The 19,390-nt window shown below is 40.7% G+C and overlaps 1 protein-coding gene across 3 annotated transcripts in view; it reads right to left on the bottom strand.

The window, feature by feature from the left end:
- Positions 1-19,390, bottom strand: part of insyn1 (inhibitory synaptic factor 1) — a 204,564-nt gene that overhangs the window by 60,999 nt on the left and 124,175 nt on the right. For all 3 annotated transcript variants that reach the window (XM_088992921.1, XM_088992919.1, XM_088992920.1), the window contains one exon: positions 17,929-19,266. In XM_088992921.1, coding sequence (XP_088849047.1) covers positions 17,929-18,072 — 144 coding nt within the window. In that variant the 5' untranslated portion in view covers positions 18,073-19,266. The remainder of the gene's footprint in view (positions 1-17,928; positions 19,267-19,390) is intronic.

The following is a 19,390-nucleotide window of genomic DNA, read 5'->3' as shown; positions in this document are numbered from 1 at the left end:
GATTAGAGGCAAATATCAGGAGGAAAATTCCAATGTTTTTGGTATTTCTCAAATCTTAGTGAGGTGCATTAGTCCTGCATTAGCCCATTACTCTTGATTCACCAGCGTAATCTCTTCAGTCAAAATAATAGGATAATTGTAAATTTGACAACCCGAATAACTGTCCCCGTGTTTGCCAGGGAGCATCAACACCGCGGTTTGCACTATTCGATGCATTTTGTGAGCGGCCGCCATAATGCTGGCCTAAATGATTCAAAAAAATATATTGGTCTATTTCAAGCCAGTTTATTCAGTCGCTCAAAAAAGAAGAAAAAGTATAACATGTGTTTTTCGCATTGGTGTCGCATTAACATATGCGGGTGGGCTCGATCGTCTATATTTGAGACGGCAGGCTTTGATATGTGGAATCATAATAAAGAATGTGACAAGTGTTTACAATTTACAATAGAACAAATCGTGAATTCCCATTTTTGTGATTTTATTTCTCTGTCTATGTTAACTAATTCACTGCCATTCCCAAATTTATTTGTGAATTGAAAGTATGACATAGGGCACCATTCCCACATTTGTTCAGATTTTGTTTTTTTAATTGCTGGGGTGCAGATAAAACGCTGGTCAGACCTCTGGCAATATTTTTTCTCCTTCCACAAGGAAACAGTATTTTCCTTTTTTTCCATGCTGCGATTTGTTCCAGCTTCAGCTGTTGTTAAAGCGCTATATAAACCAATATGTATGTCAAAGGTGTCAAAGTCAAGGCCCGCGGGCCAAATCCGGCCCGCCACATCATTTTTTTTCGGCCCGCGAAAGCAAATCAAACTTGTTAAATTCCATGATGATTGCTAAAATCTGAGCCAAAATTTCATATTTTTGGATGTCAACCACAATAAAAGTCATTATTCTTGACTTCAGATTTGAAAACGAGTTATTCATTAATTTGCTGTGTGCTCTATATGTAATATGTGAAGGGATTTAAACATTCGAGTGGGTTCCCCAAATTCATAACGGCCCTCGAGAGGAAACCATAACTACAATGTGGCCCGCTGCAAAAAATGACTTTGACACCCCTGATGTATGTATTACACTGTGTTTTGGACAGCCACCCTCATTTCAACCTCAGGAGAGTCAACTCCCTCCCAGCCCTGCCCCCTTGCCCCTTTCCACTGCCACACTCACCGAACTCTGAGTACACGCTACACGCTGTATTATCATCCTGAACTCTTTATTTCTTTTTTTCCTGCAAGACCTCACTTCAACCTTTTTTTTACTACACTACGTCACTTTAGATACTACCTCACTTTACATACGTCACTACCTCAGTTTACATACAACACTACCTCACTTTACATTCAGAAATTACATGTATTGTCTGTTGTCAATTGCCTGTCTTTTTAGCCACATTATAAGTGCCTTGCACACTGGGTTCGAGAGGACATTAATTTCACCTGTGCTGTGTGTCATGCATATTAGCATATTTGATAATAAAGTTGACTTTGAGTTTGATATAACTCCCGACCAAAATAATTTAGGAATTAACTCTTTTTTTCTGATGAAGGAAGAGAGTCTAAGGTTTCTTACGCTGCATTGAATTTTTATGTATTGCTAAAACTCAATATTCTGTGGGTCCTGGAATTTGAGTGACAATGACAAAAACCCTGGCACTGGAATGGACAAATTTTTGCACATGTCTGGCAATGAATGAGTTAAACTGAGATTCAAAACAAAAAAACTGGGGTATCACAGAATACCACCAAGGCTCAAATCCGCTAAATTCCCATAATTCATTTGAGGGAGGCTGTTGACATGGCATTTTGTCGAGGTTTTGTTCTGGTCGGCAACAAAACTCGAATCACTGATTCTCCACACATCGTGTCCATTTACTCAAACACAGATGGGGAAGGATTTTATTTGTACAGACATTGCAGCGTGATCGCAAATCAGTCGACTGGAATGTTAAATGCTTTAATACAACGGTGCTCTAGTTTGAGTTAGCAACAAGGTCAAACAGATTTAGAATTGACCGCAGTTTTTAAATAGGTGACCACTGTTATCTGTATTTTACAAAATGGCGTCAGACAGCAGGTCTTCCTCTGTGACAATTACACACTTGGCTGCTGTTTTGGTCAGTAGTAAGTTCAAACGGGCTCAAATGTTCACAGACAGAAGCCATTTCGATCGGTGGCGACTTAATTTGGCTTAAAACTGCCCCCCGCAGTGAAACAACCCCCTACCTACATATCTGCAGTGCTGCGTTTGTTCCAAAATTACCAACAGCGGTTTTACCCACATCTGTTGCAAAGCCAGATGCTAGTTGTAAAGCCATTCAGACTAATAAGGCCCTCTGTGTGGATGTTAGCGTTTATGAGATAATTACAAGTTCCAAACATTTTTTTTGTGAAAGTGAATTTTTAGCATGTCTTTAATGCCTGACAGAGACGGAATGCAGGCCCAGAATTTACTTGACGAATGGCCACAAGTTGAGGGAATATAGTATGGAACTGTAACAATTTGAGTTGACTGGCATGTCTTCAAGAAACTTTTCCCCACACTCAAAGACGCAAAAACAGACGTGTCTATGCCGACAGCTGAATGCATGGATGTTATGCACAAGCACATTTGATGAGCCGATTCATTCTCGTTGTTTCAAGTAAGAAGTGAATTCTTTTGCAGAGAGCATCTGTCACAAATTGATACTTTAGAGCGGCCTGAATAACACCGCAGCTGCTCTGATATCAGCTTGCAAAATACACCGTTTAGAAGCTTTGAAACACAGTTAGCCTTGGCCTCGACAGCCGTTACTCCCACCGTTATTCAAAATAAAACAGTCCTGAGAGCCATTCAAAAAGTTCTAATTAATAGCTTCTTGTCAGAAGCATTGCATATTTACCTTTGCTGGGATAAGATCAGCGTGAATCATCCACAGATAAAGCGATCTTCATTCTTTATGATGAAACTGACACAATGTTCAATGACTTGAAAAACACAATTACCACCATTTTGGTTGTTCATCTCATTTCCTCCCACCGACGCTCTTAAGCGTTAGTATGCACCACGGCGTCCACTCCAAAGTTAAGCCTTCATCCCTGTTAATTGTTTTAATAATTTATTGCTATATGACTTCATTTCAAAACTATAATAGCCATAATCAGACACTGAAATCATCACAATTCTATTAAAAAGGCATTTTGCAGATGCCACGTCTGCTCTGTGGACAACCTGTGGTGAGGTCGAGATGTCAACCGCAATGGGATGGTGTCAGTCAAAGTTCAGATAATTACAGCAGGGAGAAAAAAAGCAGGCTTTGATTTAAGTGTGGCATTTACTTGTTAATGTGACTAACACGATTAGTTTAGTCTTGTGAGGAAAACGGGAGACATCTGTCGAGGCATTGCATACTGTACACTTCTTCAGGTTGATGGCATACAATCTGATTAATTGAAGTGTGGCGGTTACCAGCTTTACACTCTGAAGACAGCCAGATGGGATGTAATGCTGATTGCTTAATGTTACATTTAAAACTGGATTTGCAATGCATGAAATCGCTGAATGTCTTGCTTTAGTACTTGTCTGGATTCTGTATTTCTCGTTGAATATCTTCAAACTTTTTTTTTCTCGATATGGGGTTGATTTATTATGGATTGTAGAATAGTACTAGAAATAAAAGACAAAAATGAGTCTGAAGATAATCCATCAGAAAGAGGCAGATGAAGATCATGGCGGGACTATGAAAGAGTCGGCGTTGCCCACGTTGCCCTGAGCACTGCTCTCTACATGGGAAACATCACAAATCAACTCACATTTGCATTTGTAATTACACAAGCAACTATGCCGCACCGGTTTAAAGTGTCTGACAGCAATAAAGGGAGAGTGGAGTATCATGACCTATATAGTCAAATACTTTGCGCCACTGAGCCAAAGGGAGCTCATAACAACTGTTTCGAAGCCCACTGGTAAGACGAGCTGTAGTTCTACCACAGTGGATTTGATGGATGGAAGGATGGATATAAAGATGGATGGCTGGATGGATAACAGAGACCTCATTAAAGCCAATGCTGTGTGCAGAGTTCCTGGAGGAAGGCCCAATGGGTCTCCCAAGCATGATGGGCTAGTCAATATGTTGAAGCCACATCCCAAAAGAAGCTCAGCGGCAAGAGCGAGAATCTCACGGGACAGCATCACACTCTTACTTTCTGCACAGCTCAACATTCAACCCACCTATACATTGTAGAGTGGTTTTTGCTCATCTTGTTTCAAAACACTGCACGAGTGATGATACTGCACACAGACACACGAGGTGTTTTTATATCTGCTTATCGAGCACTCAGTGGCATCACTGCAGTGGATTTGCACTAGAAAACATAAGCTGTGTCCATCCCTGAATAAATTTGCAACAGCAAGGCCCACGCTGGGCATGGACGTTGGTGTTAAGGCTATTGTTAGCTTAAAGTGATCTGGCCTGACATTGCGACAGCATTGTTCAAGTGTAAAACACCCACTCGTTGTCACAGGTTTCAGAAAAAGAGCTACATTTATGATGTTTATGAATGACACACATTATTCTGCCAAAGATGGAAGATTGTATTTGAGGTGTGGTATTAATTCAAGGTGATTTCTTTCCCAAATAGAGAAAACGGAGGCTACTTTCAACCGTCATCTATTACCCAATAGTTTAGCCCAAGTGAGCCTCAATCTGCACCTAAAAGCTAGCAACCGCTCATTTGATGACAGTGATGTTAAAATCTTCGTGGAAAAAAATATATGGTTTGAAAGAGGAATACAAGAAACAATTTTTGTAATACAGAAAAACTCTTCACTAAATTGCCATGGTGGTTTAAAGGACAACCAACACCATTTTTTTAGTTTCATAACTGATATCATAAAAACATTTTATAGCATCTAAAATACCCAAAACACGCAGGCTGATATTTTTAGTAAAATGCAAAACACCAATAAAAATGAGTTAAAGTGTCCCAAACTTCAAAATGACCTCGGGATGGCGAGTTTCAGAAGTTCCCGCCCCCTTGTTCGTGACGTCACACAAAGACGACTTTAACTTGCTCTAGAATCAAAACAATGGCTTCAGATTCGGAGAAGATGCTTTCTTGTTACTCATCCAGTTATAAATATGATTCAAATAGTTCTGAAAAGGAAAGCATACATGTTTGCAATCGATTAAAGAAGTCCTTATGGATTATTTTGAGGCGTCTGGACTCCAATGTAGCGTCCCGGGAAATGCACAAGATGGCACCCAAGCTCCATTGGAAATAGGCTGATTTGTCTGCTGGGAATTTGTGTCAACTAGTATCAAATAGCAAAACACAACAATTTACCATGGCGTTATTTATGTGTTTTCCTTCTAATTTCAGTGACGTGAGGACTCGTCACCAACTCAAAAACAAGACTTCCTGAATATTCAGCGCAAGTCTTAAAACGTAATATATAGCTATATGCCGTGGAGTCTTTGTAAAATATGCTCAGTAGAAGTCATTTCAAGTGATTTTACAAATTATGGACACAACTTGTCCAGGGACAACCGACGCGGTTGTCCTTTAAGAGAGGTTTTGTGCAATCTGCTGATAGGGTGAACGATAACAATTGAAATGCGGATTGATTCTGCAAGTTTAAATGCTTATCTTTCCAAAATATTGATAGATTTATGAATCCTACGACCTTGGGGACATTCAACCTTGGTTATTTCAGTACTTCTGTTGACACAAACACAGACAAAAGCCGCACAAAAATAACATGACTTCAACCACTAGTCTGAATTAAATCCCAAACAGAACGTGTGATTCGAGGCTGACAAGATGGCAGGCTTGTTTTGTATTCAGATCGGAAACTTTTAAGGCTTAAGGTGTCTTGTTCTTGTTGTTTTCTTTTTTTCTGCGTCGAAAAGAGCAACTACGCTGGAGGCGCGACACCGAGCTTTAATTTACGAATTACATTTCCATATACATAATGGGGTCAGACCATGAAAAGCAGATTGACAAGAGACAGAGGGCAGGTACTTGTCATTCTTTTTCCTCAAATGACTTTTAAATGGATTGGATTGGATTGGATTGGATATGCCTTTATTAGTCTCACAGTGGAGAAATTTACATTTCACAGCAGCAAAGTGATGAAAGGAATGAAAGTAGAAAAACGAAATACATGAGCTGCTGGAAAGGCAGCCACTCTCGCGGCGCCGTCGTAAATGAGAAACAGCCCTTTGGCCCATTTTATTTTTTTTGTCTTTTGGCTGAAATAACACTTTGATGCTGTTTGTGCGCCGAATACCTAGTGCTTGGAGGCCTTTGAGATCTTAACACCAAATGACAAAACCAAACAGCAACTCTCTGCAGACGTTAGCACATTAGAATGCAGGAAGAAGAAAAAAAACAAGGAAGTATGAATGTTTCTAATCAAATGGGTGACGGAAATGGTTTTCTTGGAACAAGATAACAAGTGGTCCTCAAGGAACTGAGTCATTCATTGCAGCAAAAAGTGCAAGATCAGCATAACCTTCTGAATGTCCTGGAGATCCTAAAGCATCAGGCTTACAAAAAAGCTAGGATAGGCTCTAGTTCACCCGAGACCCTAATGAGAACAAGCACAATAAAAAATGGATGGGTGCACATATTTTGTACATCTGTGAGAGTATGAGCCATCACTACACACTCATCAAGCTCATTTCAACCAGAATTAAAGTTTGAACCTTTTTTTGAAGGATGATGGTAACATGAGTGAATGAAAAAATGCTCCCCTGGAGCAACAGGGTGGATTCGTGGTTGGCGTGGGTGTGGATAGAATGTGACTTGAGCGCATGGGGAGAATGTGTGACTCAATGCGCCAATTTGGACATCCATCATAACGCAAAGCATCATCACACATTGGTATCCCCAGCCAGTGTGGCATTTTTTGGCACATTTTTTTCCGTCTCACGACACACTCCAGTACCACAGTATTTACTGTGTTTGATTTGATTGGTCCATATTTGTGGTAGTTTGAAAGTGTTTTTATATTTAATAGAATTATGACTATAACGCTGCGATACAATAAGTTACTGATAGACAATGGCACGTTCAGACGTTCAGAAATTCAGCAGATATTTCTTTCGTAGAAACAGAACTCTCATGTCATGCCACTTAGCAGTTTTTTTGACAACGATACTAGTGCAGCGTGTTCTACCGGAAACAAATTCCTTGTGTGTTCTACATACTTGGCAATAAAGATGATTCTGATTCTGATTCTGATTCTGATGTAACTGAGTACCATTTGTAATATTCCTAGCTATAGTATGATAAGCCATGCTCAAGGATACCGCTTCAAATGGCTGCTTTCAACAAGCTTGCGAGGCATTGTTTGACTGTGAGTGCATAAGGCATCTAGACATTTATATGCATGCGGTTAATGATCTCTGACCTATATGCTCTTGAGTTTTAATAGCAGTGAGGAAGGGGTTGGCTGGGGGGTTGAAATAGTACTCAAGTCACTGAACGTTCCGTACTCACTCTGCAATGAAGTTCCAAGCCATGCTGCGGCAGAAAACAAAAAACGATTTCATCTGTGAAAGTCCCGTACTCACAATTATTGGTGGCGAGTGGTGAATGTAAACATACTCTAAATTGATTTGGGGTAGGCCCAGGACATGATTTGTTGATTGAGTGTTCTTTCGTTTGGCATTCACCACATACAGTGATCTGCACCCTACCAGCCTTGAAATGAAGTCCCGTCTCTAATTGCAATCAATGCTTTTACTGTGTTTATGATTACTTTGATTCTATTTTCTTCACAATTCACAAGAATTTTTGAGCTGTTGAGATGAACAAACTGAAAAACCCGAACTCCCTGATAATGAAATATGCCCTTGCATTGGGATGAACAAAGACTCAAAAAGTGCTAAGTGTCCTCTAAGTCTTGAGGTTTAGGGTATTTTAACCAATGTGGGTCACAGCAGCGAAATTGACACAACTGGTGCTTAACAATTGTAAAAAAAAAAAAAAAATAGAGAGATAGATGTAGATATATACTGTATAGATATATAGATGTAGTATATAGACCGACGAACTGTCGGACCGACGTACCGAAGGACGGGCCGACCGACTGAGGGACCGACCAGACAAACAGTCAGACAGATATTTTTAATGGAAAAAAAACAGCATGCGTCACTGGATAAGCAACCTAAAAAATAATCCAAAGATGACCAGCTACATAACGGGGCGCTTTTGCATTGTCCTTATTAATAATTAATAATGTCGAATATATGAGAATGTCTCTCACAGTGAGTCAGTGTACTCAGTTCGAGGGTGGTGAGAGGTTGAGAAGGAGAGGAAGAGTTCCCTCAAGATAGAAAGTGGCTCTTTGATTTTGGTCTCCCTGGGGCTATTTATGGGTACGGAACAAATTTGGTTTAGGGCCGAGCGTGTTCGTTTCAGCGGGGAGCTGGTAAACGTGGAAATGTGTGGTGACTGGTGTCAGTCTCAAACGGGAGGTGTTAGCTCGCGAGCTGGCAAACACGATGACTGATCCTGGGCCAGCTGTTTTCATCAGCGTCAACACTGAGCCTTCAAACAATGGTGGCATTTAGCAGACCGAGCAGATCATTTGTAGATCAACTCGTTTGATAAGGTACAATTTTTTTGGGTGTGTGTTAACAGCTGCCAGTAAAATGGTATGCTCAATTTGGGTTGATGGAAATACATTTTCTTTTCTGATTCCCTCCCCCCCAAGAAAAAGATTGGCCTACAACTACTGTTTAACAAGTTACTTCCAATATTTAATAATGTACATTTTATTACAGTGATACCTCGGTTTACGAACCCCTTGGCTTATGAACTTTTCGGATTACGAACGTTACATTTATGAGAATTTTATCTTGGCATACAAACTATTTTTCGGGATACACACGGAGCTGCCACAATGAGTGACAATGAGCTAAACAGAATACAATTGATGAGGAAAAAGGTAAAATTAGCGCAGAGAAAGCGCCTCCAAGGGATCATTCCTCAAGATGGTGAAAGAAGAAGGTTACATTCCTCATCAAGTGTTTAATGCTGATGAAACCGGCCACTCCATTCCATCAAGCCATCAACAACCATCACAAAGGTAAATAAAACAACTTTATTATACAGTACAGTTTATTGCTTTAATTATAATACCATAGCACATTTATTATACATAAAATAGGGTATATTTTGTGTAGTTTTAAGGCTTAGAAAATTAGAAAGTAGAAAATTATGTTTTATGGGGACCTGGGAACGGATTATTCACATTTTAATGGTTTCCTATGGGAAATTAATATTTGGGATATCCACTTTTCGCCTTACACACTGTCTGGGAACCAATTAAGTTCGTAAGCCAAGATATCACTGTAGTTACTTTCAGTTGAAGGTAACAGGATTTTATCATCCATGTCGAGTATTTCTCATTTGCTTTCGCAGACAAAAAAATCCTGACTGTAAAAAAAATCTCTCTGCTTCCTCCATTTTTATCTTTCATGCAGTCGAAAAGTGACAGTGCTCATAACGTGACGTCACTTTCCCGAGATGGAATGCTGATGAAATGAGATTATTTCCCAGAGATAAATAAATGTTAGATTCGATGTGACTGTTAATTATTCATTCTGAGAGTAACCCATCATCACTCGTGACAGCCAGGATGGGAACACATTCCCAGACTAACTGTAATAATATTAGAGAAATATATCACGTTAAATTACTCTGTTACAGTCAAAATGTAAAAATGAAAATCCTACGCTATGCCTACCATTGCTGGCGACGAGTTCAGTGTTGACCCAACCTCAGCCGAGATTGGCTACAGTTCACTCGCAATTTAACTCATTCACTGCCATTCACAAATGTATTCCTGAATTGAAAATATGACGCATAGCGCCATTCCTGAATTTGGGTTTTGTTTTTTCATGCTTGGGTGCCGATAAAGCGCTGGCCATGGCCTCTGGTAATGTTTTTCTTTTACACAAGGGGGCATCATTTCCCTTTGTTCCATGTTAGCGCTTTGTTCCAGTTTCAGCTGTTCAAGCGCTATATAAACCAATATGTATAAATTGCATTGTATTTTGGACAGCTGCCCTCATTTCAAGCTCATATAACAACAGACTCATAACATTTAGGCATTAACTCTTTTTTCTGATAAAAGAAGACAGTCTAAGGTTTTTAATGCTGTACTGAATGTTTATGTAGTCCTAAAACTCAATATTCTGTGGGTTTTGGAATTCAAGTGAGAATGACAAAAACCCTGGCACTGGAGTGGACACATGTTTAATAATAATAATAATAATAATAATAATAACAATAATACATTTCATTTATAAGCGCCTTTCAAAACTCTCAAGGTCGCTTTACAGTCACAGAATACGTTTTTCTGCGGGTGAGCAGCAGCAGCCACACGCGCCAGCGTTCACTCAACCCGCAAGTAACTCAAATAGATAGAAAGCTAGCTATCTAGCCAACACATCGGTGCTGCTTCTTCCTCTGTCGTCGTTCTATGAGCATAGAATTAAAGGGACGAAGGCAACTAAAAAAAAAATAGCGCTGTTGTGTGTAAAGGTAGAGGTGACCCGTGCAATATTTTACAGTGGCATCTGGCAGTGAATGAGTTAAATGAAGACAAGATAAATGTATAGATGAAAAAAAAGACTGAATCAGACCTGGATTAGAGTCTTGAGATCAACTGTGTTTGTACTTCTCGGCTCCTTTTTACTGTAAAAAAATGATTAGATAAGATTGATATACGCAACATGGAGGGTGGATAAAATGGCCGCAAATGCTGCCACTCGCAAATGAATAACTATGGATAGTTTTTGATTCACGACAGACTTCCGATGATTAATTGAATAATCCCCGACCTGCGCGGCGGCCATTCTCATTAATAAAGCAGCAGGGCCTAGCGTAATGACAACTATTGAGAAAACTAGCCTGAATCTATCCCGAGGCTTCCTGTCAGAGGGCAATGCCCTCCAATGTGCTGCATTCAGCCAATGATAATTGCTCTTTCTTTATCGTCTTTTGACCTCATCTCATTTGGAGCTTTATTGTATTTGAGAAGTCCTGATTGCCTGCCCCGTGTTCATTTGTCTTGCGCCGAATACAGATGTGCTCCATCGAATGCGTCTGCATAATGGCCGTCATAACAGTCCATCATCCCTGCTCCCATTCCGCTTTACATTCTTTTTTTTTCCTTTTTAAATGCTTCGTCTTGCGTATCTTCACTTGGGCTTTATGACATTATTTCAATTTGCCAGTCTGGAAGTGTCCGATAAAGAGTATTGTCGTTCATCGAATGTTTTCTGTCCATTCTGCTGAAGTTAGTTGAAGCAAATATCTGAATGTCACACGACGCTCATGTGTTTGTTGTTTATCCTCCAGCCAAGGTTGACGCCGCAACTCAATGAATGTTTTTCTCCGGCGTAGTCGCTTCTTCTGCCAGCGTGATTATTACAAATGGATCGCTTTATCGAGGGATATTACCGTCCAATGTCCTTCCTTGATGTCCTTCTCATTGGACTCGTCACAAAGACTGTCATGCGATTCACAAGTGCGAGGGCGCCGTATGTCACCAGAATTGACTTTCAATGACAGCCACGCCAGAAAAACTCGTACAAGGGGTACGATTTACTCACGTAACGGCACGGATGGGGCAACACACGATAGTGAATATTAATGACATGTAGAAAATGCAAACGTGACATGAGGGGACGTTCATGTTTGATGAAGAATGACTCCTTTGGAATCGGATGTAAAAATATAAACGCAAACTGAAAGATTAGCTGAGATTTCACTCATTGGATGTGTTTGACTTTGACGGTTCTACTGCGATTTATACCAAGGACAATTTGATAACTTTGATGGAAATCAGTTGAGGAAAAAAAAAACAATGACAAAAAATAAATCAATGATGGTTATCGGAAAGTATTCATCGCGATCAAACATTGGCATAAAAATATAATTATCCACCATACCTGTTGTCTTGAATGCTGTAACGCAGGGGTGTCAAAGTCATTTTTTGCTGCGGGCCACATTGTAGTTATGGTTTCCTCTCGAGGGCCGTTATGAATTTGGGGAACCCATTTGAATGTTTAAATCCCTTCAAATATTACATATAGAGCACACAGCAAATTAATGAATAACTCGTTTTCAAATCTGAAGTCAAGAACAATGACTTTTATTGTGGTTGACATCCAAAAATATGAAATTTTGGCTCAGATTTTAGCAATCATCATGGAATTTAACAAGTTTGATTTGCTTTCGCGGGCCGAAAAAAATGATGTGGCGGGCCGGATTTGGCCCGCGGGCCTTGACTTTCACACCTGTGCCATAACGGATAACAAATTGACTCCACAGACCATTAATCCGATCGTGTTTTTTTTCTGTGGGTTTCGTTCTGAATGTTTTAACATCCGGTAGCTCGTGTCCAAGAGATCAGAGAAAATGCTGCCCAAATGAGTTTGGCCACTGCGTGAATAAGATGTGAACTTATACTCTGTTTTGGATCCAATGAAATCAGAATGTGACTCATCAAGGAGAAATTCAACACAAACCACCGCATTCCAAATGTAACATTATCTACAATTCCACACACACTTTTCAACAGAGGGCTTTTTTATTTTCAAATTAATTCTAGAAATCTTTGGAGTCCATGCTGATTGCCAAGAGGCAAATTTGAGTTTTCATCAGGATTCTAATTCAATAGAAATGATGGAATTATAGTTGATATTCTCCTGCGAATCAGTGACTTTTTTGTGGTCTTTGTCCGGGCTGTGTTCTTTTGTGTTCGTTTCAGAAAGTGGCTATTATGTTATTGGCTTGTGGATTGTGCCTTTATGCTGGATGGATTCAACAGTCAAAGCCCAGTCAGGCATTGCGCTGTGATGCCAGCACATGTGAATGAATGTTTGTGTCACAAGCGTGGAAATTAAATGCATTACCAAATTCATGGGTGATTTTTATGGGTGAAAAGTGGGAATCTAACAGAAAAATAGCAAAAAATGTGCTACACTTGACATCAATGGGCTGCTGGGGCGTACCGATGCGTAATGTTTCATAACAGATCATTCCATAGGTTTGTCACGGAGTGTAAGAGAATTCAACTTTGTGCTTTAAACTTGGGAAGAATTTAGGCACGGGTTGCTTATTAATGAGGCTGATGGATTCTGGCAAAAAAACAAAGCAAGAGCCTCTGCGTGACCTCCTTTCAGACGATGAGGACGGCAAGCCCCTAAAGGGAAAAGAATGGGGTGAGGTCAAGGTCTGGCTAAAAAGGCAAATGATGGAATTTCTCCATTGTGAGACAAATAAAGGGTTTCGTATCTTATCCTGTAAAACTGTATCATGCTTCAATGTGAACCACGGCCAGAAATTGTTTGTTTTGCAATGCTCTTTTTACATGTGTATATACACTGCCAGACGATGTGCAAAAATGAGACCACCCCAGTGCCAGGGTTTTTGTCATTGTCACTCAAATTCCAGGACCCACAGACCATTGAGTTTTAGGACAGCATAAACATTCATTGCAGCATAAGAAACCTTAGATTCTCTTCTTTCATCAGAAATAAAGAGTTAATTCTTAAATTATATGGGTCTGGAATTATATAAGCTTGAAATGAGGGCGGCTGTCCAAAATACAATGCAATACATACATAATGGTTTATATAGAGCTTTAACAACAGCTGAAGCTGGAACAAAGCGCTAACAAGGAAACAAAGGGAAATGCTGCCCCTTGTGGAAGGGAAAAACATTGCCAGATACCATGGCCAGTGCTTTATTGGTACCCAACCTAGTAAAAACAAAAACAAAACAAATTCAGTAATAGTATTCTACGTCATATTTTCAATTCCTGAAAAAAATTGTGAATGGCAGTGAATAACTTCAGCTTTGACAGCTTTTTAAAATATGACATTAAATGTGGTTGCTTGGTGGGTTTTTTTCCGGGTACTGGGGTTTCCTCCCACATTTCAAAAACATTCATAGAGGCTCATAGAATACTCCACATTGTCCCTAGGTGTGAGTATGCGCATGGATGGTTGTTTTTCTGTGTGTGATCTGCAATTTGCTGGCAACCAGTTCAGGGTGACCTCCATCTACTGTCCAAAGACAGCTGGGATAGGTTACATCACCCCCTGCGAGCTTTTTAAGGATAAGGCAGATCAGAAAATGGATGGATGGACGGTGGAATATGAGCGTTCACCTTCTACTGAAAGTTGGTACAGTCCACAATTGACCAAATATGCAAATTTGTGATAATTTCAGAGTGTGGTAGCCATGTTTTTGCATTGAATCATGTTTGATTAATTCATACCCCCCCCCACCCTTGAGACTTGGCAGAACGCCTTCATATGATTTTTTCCCCAAATGAATACAAATTTCTACGGATGATAACATCAATTAAATGATTTGTTTGCTGGCAGAAAATCCTGGAGCTCATAAGTAGACCACAATTTTCTTCACCTTGGCAAACTGAACCAAACTATTTTCTGTGAGCACTTATTCGACGTGATGAAAAGATTTGCCTTGGCCCATGTCATGGTAAAAGTGAAATGAAAATGGCCTGGACTTTGCTAAAGCTTGAAATTCAATAAAAAAACATAACTTACATTTGGAATTGCACTCTTAAATGCCTACGGAATATTATAATTTTTTTAGAGTCGATGTGCAAGGCTATTACAGCTCCAAGTTATCCACCCCCCCCCCCAAAAAAAAAAAAAAAAAAAAAAAGAAACACCATATTTTCATTCAACTTGAGGCTTAAACTAAATGGTTTGATTGAAGGCTGGAAAAAAAGAAATGAGTGCACATTGATAAAACTTGAAACAAGCAAAGCAGGTTTTACAGAAAAAAATAATAAGCTGAATGGAATATTGATGTGAGAATGAAGATATCTTTTTTTTTGCTTTGCTCTACACGTTATGTTGAGCTTCTAAAATTCACAGAGTCACGAAGGAAAAAATACAAAATCTGAAAGCACACATTTCTACGCTATAATCTTTTTAGATGAGAATGTCGCAGTCCCACTGAGTCTCTGTAGACCTTGTGGGTGATAATCAGTCATTACTGCTCCCTTGCCAAATTATTTATTTCGCTGCATTCACGCGATTCATCATTTATTTGACAGTTGTTATCTATTATGTTGTTCCATTCGTATGACCAAGAATGGGCGATTTTATGCAACATTAGCCATCCAGCATCTGACTGTGACTCTATGCTTCCTCCGCTAATCTGCAATTGCACGGGCGGTTAATTGCAAGATATTGATACTAATAACACGGTGGCTAACGGCTGGCATCGTAAACATCAAATATTATCCAACATGAAACGGGACAAAACTATTTCGGCCTGCACTGTAAATCGAGTATGGAATCGGTAATCTTTCAGGAGCAATCTGTGTTTAAAACATGGCATAAAATTGACAGTGGTGAGCCGTGCCAGTCAACTCTAGGCCTTCAGTAGTGCTACGTCTGAATAAATTCGCAGCTGCCACTGTAAAAAGTGTGGAGTGATTTACTACACATCATGTACTGTACTAGAGGGTACAGTTAGCCAGGGAAGAACTTGTCAAGACAGAAATACTGTCATTAAACTGATATCAGGTCAGAAGTCACTTCGCAGAAACTATTGAACACAATGGCAAAGCATGCATCAACAATCACCTCATCAAATTGCAAAATTTTAATTGCTATCCGACCTTAATGATGTCCATTTTTTCTTGAAAAGTCGTTCTTGAAAACGGCTTTACCAGTAAACCTGCAACCAAATCAATTTCTTCTCCCCGTTCAGTTATTGTGGTTTCATAAAACCACAATTAAATCAACACAACAATGTATTTGCTTATGCAGCTCGTTACCGATAGTGTGCTAGCTCTGGCCAGTATGCTTTGTCACTAGCGGCTAGGGTTACTATGATTGACTGGTGACTAGCCAATGATGGTTTGCGAAAACTTTGACATTACCCAGGTCAGATTCCGAGTTGGTGATGCACAGGGCCTGCTCCTTGTGCATCAACAACTCAAAATCTGATTGGTTAAAGCGCCAGACATGAGTTAAAGCAACATCATCGACAATGCATTTAATGCTCCAGGGCCTGCAGAACGGATGTTGAAGGCAGCCAGGCAGATTTCTGACGCTGGTGACAAATGATGGCTGAAATGTGATTAGTTAAATACTTAAATAGGAAAACACACATCTGGAAGCAGCACAACAGGGGAAAAGCAATGAAAGGAAGCGGAAAGTAAGTAAAGTAAGTAAGTAAATATAATCAGCATCAGTCTGTGATTCAGATATTTTTAGGCCAGCAGAGAAGGCTTTTCAGGCCCTGATGGCCCACCTATAAATATATTCTAATATATAATATGGCCTACCTATGAATATATATAAATCATAATCTCAGTCATCACTTGATATTCTCAAATGTCTAAAAAGTAATCGAGGAACGCATCGTCAGTCTGTCAGTAAGCTTCCGTCAGTATTTCACATGAGCCAAGTCCAGAATCACCATCAACTGTGCATATATTCACATTCATTCATAACTTTGTCACGATACTTGACTAAGTCAAGGTGATGTTCCAGGTTGTGTACAAACGTGGATGCATTGGCTGCTTTGAATCACAATGCCCCTCAAACAGAAAATACGATGATGTTGGAAGAGGTGGCAAGAATGTTGTTTTTAAAGAAGGCAAAATTGGAAGGAGCATAACAAGCAGGAAGTTGTGCGCACACTGCTTTTCACAGTAGTTACCGATCCACTTTGTCCGTAAACTCCCAGGAGACTGTACACAAGTGGAGCATGAATGAGGCTTCAGAGAAAAGGTTGCCATACTTTGAATTATTTTTTACCTCCCCACACGATGTGAAGCCCTGCTGTCTAAGCGTGATTGAGACATTCCAGCAAAGTCAGGTTAGCGTCATCGTACTCCCTTAATGGGCGTTGAGACGAGAATGGTAATCGGTGTCAGGGGCTGGCAGGAGCACAAGGCGCGTGTTTGTTCATAAATATCTCCAGCCGGCATTACTCCACTTGCTGTAGCACCATAATCATCAATCACGGCCTCTCCGTCCCACTTTAGAGCAGGCGCGCTGTGCGCCCTGCCCTTACGCCTTCGAGTACATAAAGGTGGGAGTTTGAAAGAATGTGTGCAAAGGGATTGTCACAGCTTGGAAACATCTATTTCCAAACATCCTCACCTTGTCTTTTGGACATTGCTTGCACCAAGGTGAGGCTTTGGAGCATGTTTAAAGCATGTTTCGATTCTTTCTTGTTCAGTGGAAACAGGTAAGAGGTTAATAACTGGAATGACGCAGGATGGGTTTAGTGGAGCTTCCATTTGTCTCTGTCTGCTGTTATCTCACTCTCTTTAGGGGGAGTTGAACAAGACGAGCTTCTAGATGGGGGAAGATCCCGAACAGATGACGAGGGCCATTGTGGACTTAGATTATCAGACACAATATAGTTTTTTTTCCCTTTCCACCTCGCACCATTATTTCAAGGAGTACACAATCTCTCTTTTGTCGCCTCCCTTTCAAAACATCCTTGACACGCTGAATTTGCAAAACCACATGAAACTTGTTGATCCTAAAGAAAACGCTTACATAACCATTGCGGTGCTAAGTGTTGGATCTTATCTAATCTCTTTTTTTCAACAGGCAGGCTTTGGTGCATCTCGTCGAGTTTTCGCACCAAGTTTACCCACCCTTTGTCAACACGAGTAGTGTTTGTAATTGCTTCTTTGTTGATGAGGAGACAAGGCAGCCTCACGTACAGTACTAATCAACAATATCCTTGTGGTGGACAACAAAAAAGTCAACTCTCGCATTCAAATCTTAATTCTAATCTCTACACGGTGAGGAGCGTGTTATGCTCAATTAAATGAACTCTTCATCGGTAACACACCCACTTAGAATCCACAAGTTCTCAAGCCGGATGGGTGTCTAGTTATCAAACTCACCTCCCGAAGTTCCTTGGCCACATCTTTGAGCTCTCTGAGAATTCCGTCCAGCTGATCAATCACCATCTTCATGTGGCTGCGGATGCGTTCTCTCGGGCTAGGGGTCTCAGAGGTATCCCGGGCCGAAGCTCTGCTGAGGGACATCCTTCACAAGGTGACGTGGGGCCAGTGGCCTACAGGCTGAGGGCGTGGGGCAGCCGAGTCGGGGTCCATGTCTTTGGCTACCAGGAGCCTCAGTGCTACTGATCCGAACAGGGGGCCCGGCCACGCAGGGAGACCTCAACATCTTAAAAGCACCTGGACGACCAAAACACCTTTCCTCGCTTCGTACACTCGGCACAGGGTCGCTCTCTGGCAGCGATGCAGTCCGTCCAAAATCGGGGAGAAAGTGAGTGCGGGAGAAGTCAAACACGATAAATCCATGGAAAAGTGGGAAAAAAGTAACAAAGCTGGAATAAAAAAAATCTTACATAATCACACTGAGCCAACTCATCTCATGCGTCAGTGTGTACTACTCAAATGGTTCGAGAGGAGATGCTATTTAAAACACAGTTCTACTCGGTAAAGAACGTTTTCCTTTTGCACTTGAAAAAGACGGCAACATTAAACCGTGAATACAACTTTTTGGGGATTAAATATGTAGACTTGCTGATGGTTATGGAAAAAACCTGGATATTCCATTTGATGTCAGAGGTCATTTAAATCAAACTTCCGATCCTTTGCAGATGACAAATCAATAATGACGTGTTTCAGTTGTTGGCAGGGAGAAGATAGATGGACCGATGTGGGACTTTTCCTGGAGAATCCCCTTCCCAATAGAAGGATTTATTCCAGGTGGCGTAGGATCAGGGGGAATTAATTCATAAGCCTACAAAACTGCTTGATGTTTAAATTAGTTAATATATATATTTATATAAAATGGCAGATGAGAGACAGTTATCGAGCGGGATTTTGAGTCAAATGAGTGACAAAATCCCGGAATCTGGGTGGTACTCAATGCCCAAGACAGTCCAGAGGGGTGTGACCCCCACCCGCTACCACTCTCCCCCTTCAGACACAAAAACGCTGGAAGAGAAAGTGACTCTCCTCTATCTCCCTCAGTTGTTGCTAAGGGAACCAGGTCTTCCTCTTCTTGCCTTGATTGGTTAATTATTTTACTTCTGTATGTGGTTTCCTATGCAGACTCTTCTTTCTGAGAGACGTCCAACGGGATGCGATAAATCCAAAGAAAGATTCCCGGTGGAGTTCCTCCCCGAAAATGAGAAAGGCGATGAGTTTCCCTCCAGATCCGCGGCAACACCGCTGCAATGGGGCGCACCGGACAACCGCACGTGGCGCCTGGGAATAGATGGAAGGAGGGTGGAAGGAAAGCAATCACTTATTCCTCCACTCTATCTCTCTGCACCTTCAACATGCGACAGAGTGAACGGCGCCGGAGAGCGGAAGGGATTAACTCAGAGCT

The sequence above is a fragment of the Hippocampus bargibanti genome, linkage group LG03, assembly GCF_051943395.1.
Source record: "Hippocampus bargibanti isolate YZ-2025 linkage group LG03, ASM5194339v1, whole genome shotgun sequence".
Classification (NCBI taxonomy): Eukaryota; Metazoa; Chordata; class Actinopteri; order Syngnathiformes; family Syngnathidae; genus Hippocampus; species Hippocampus bargibanti.
This window is presented reverse-complemented; position numbering and strand designations above follow the sequence as displayed.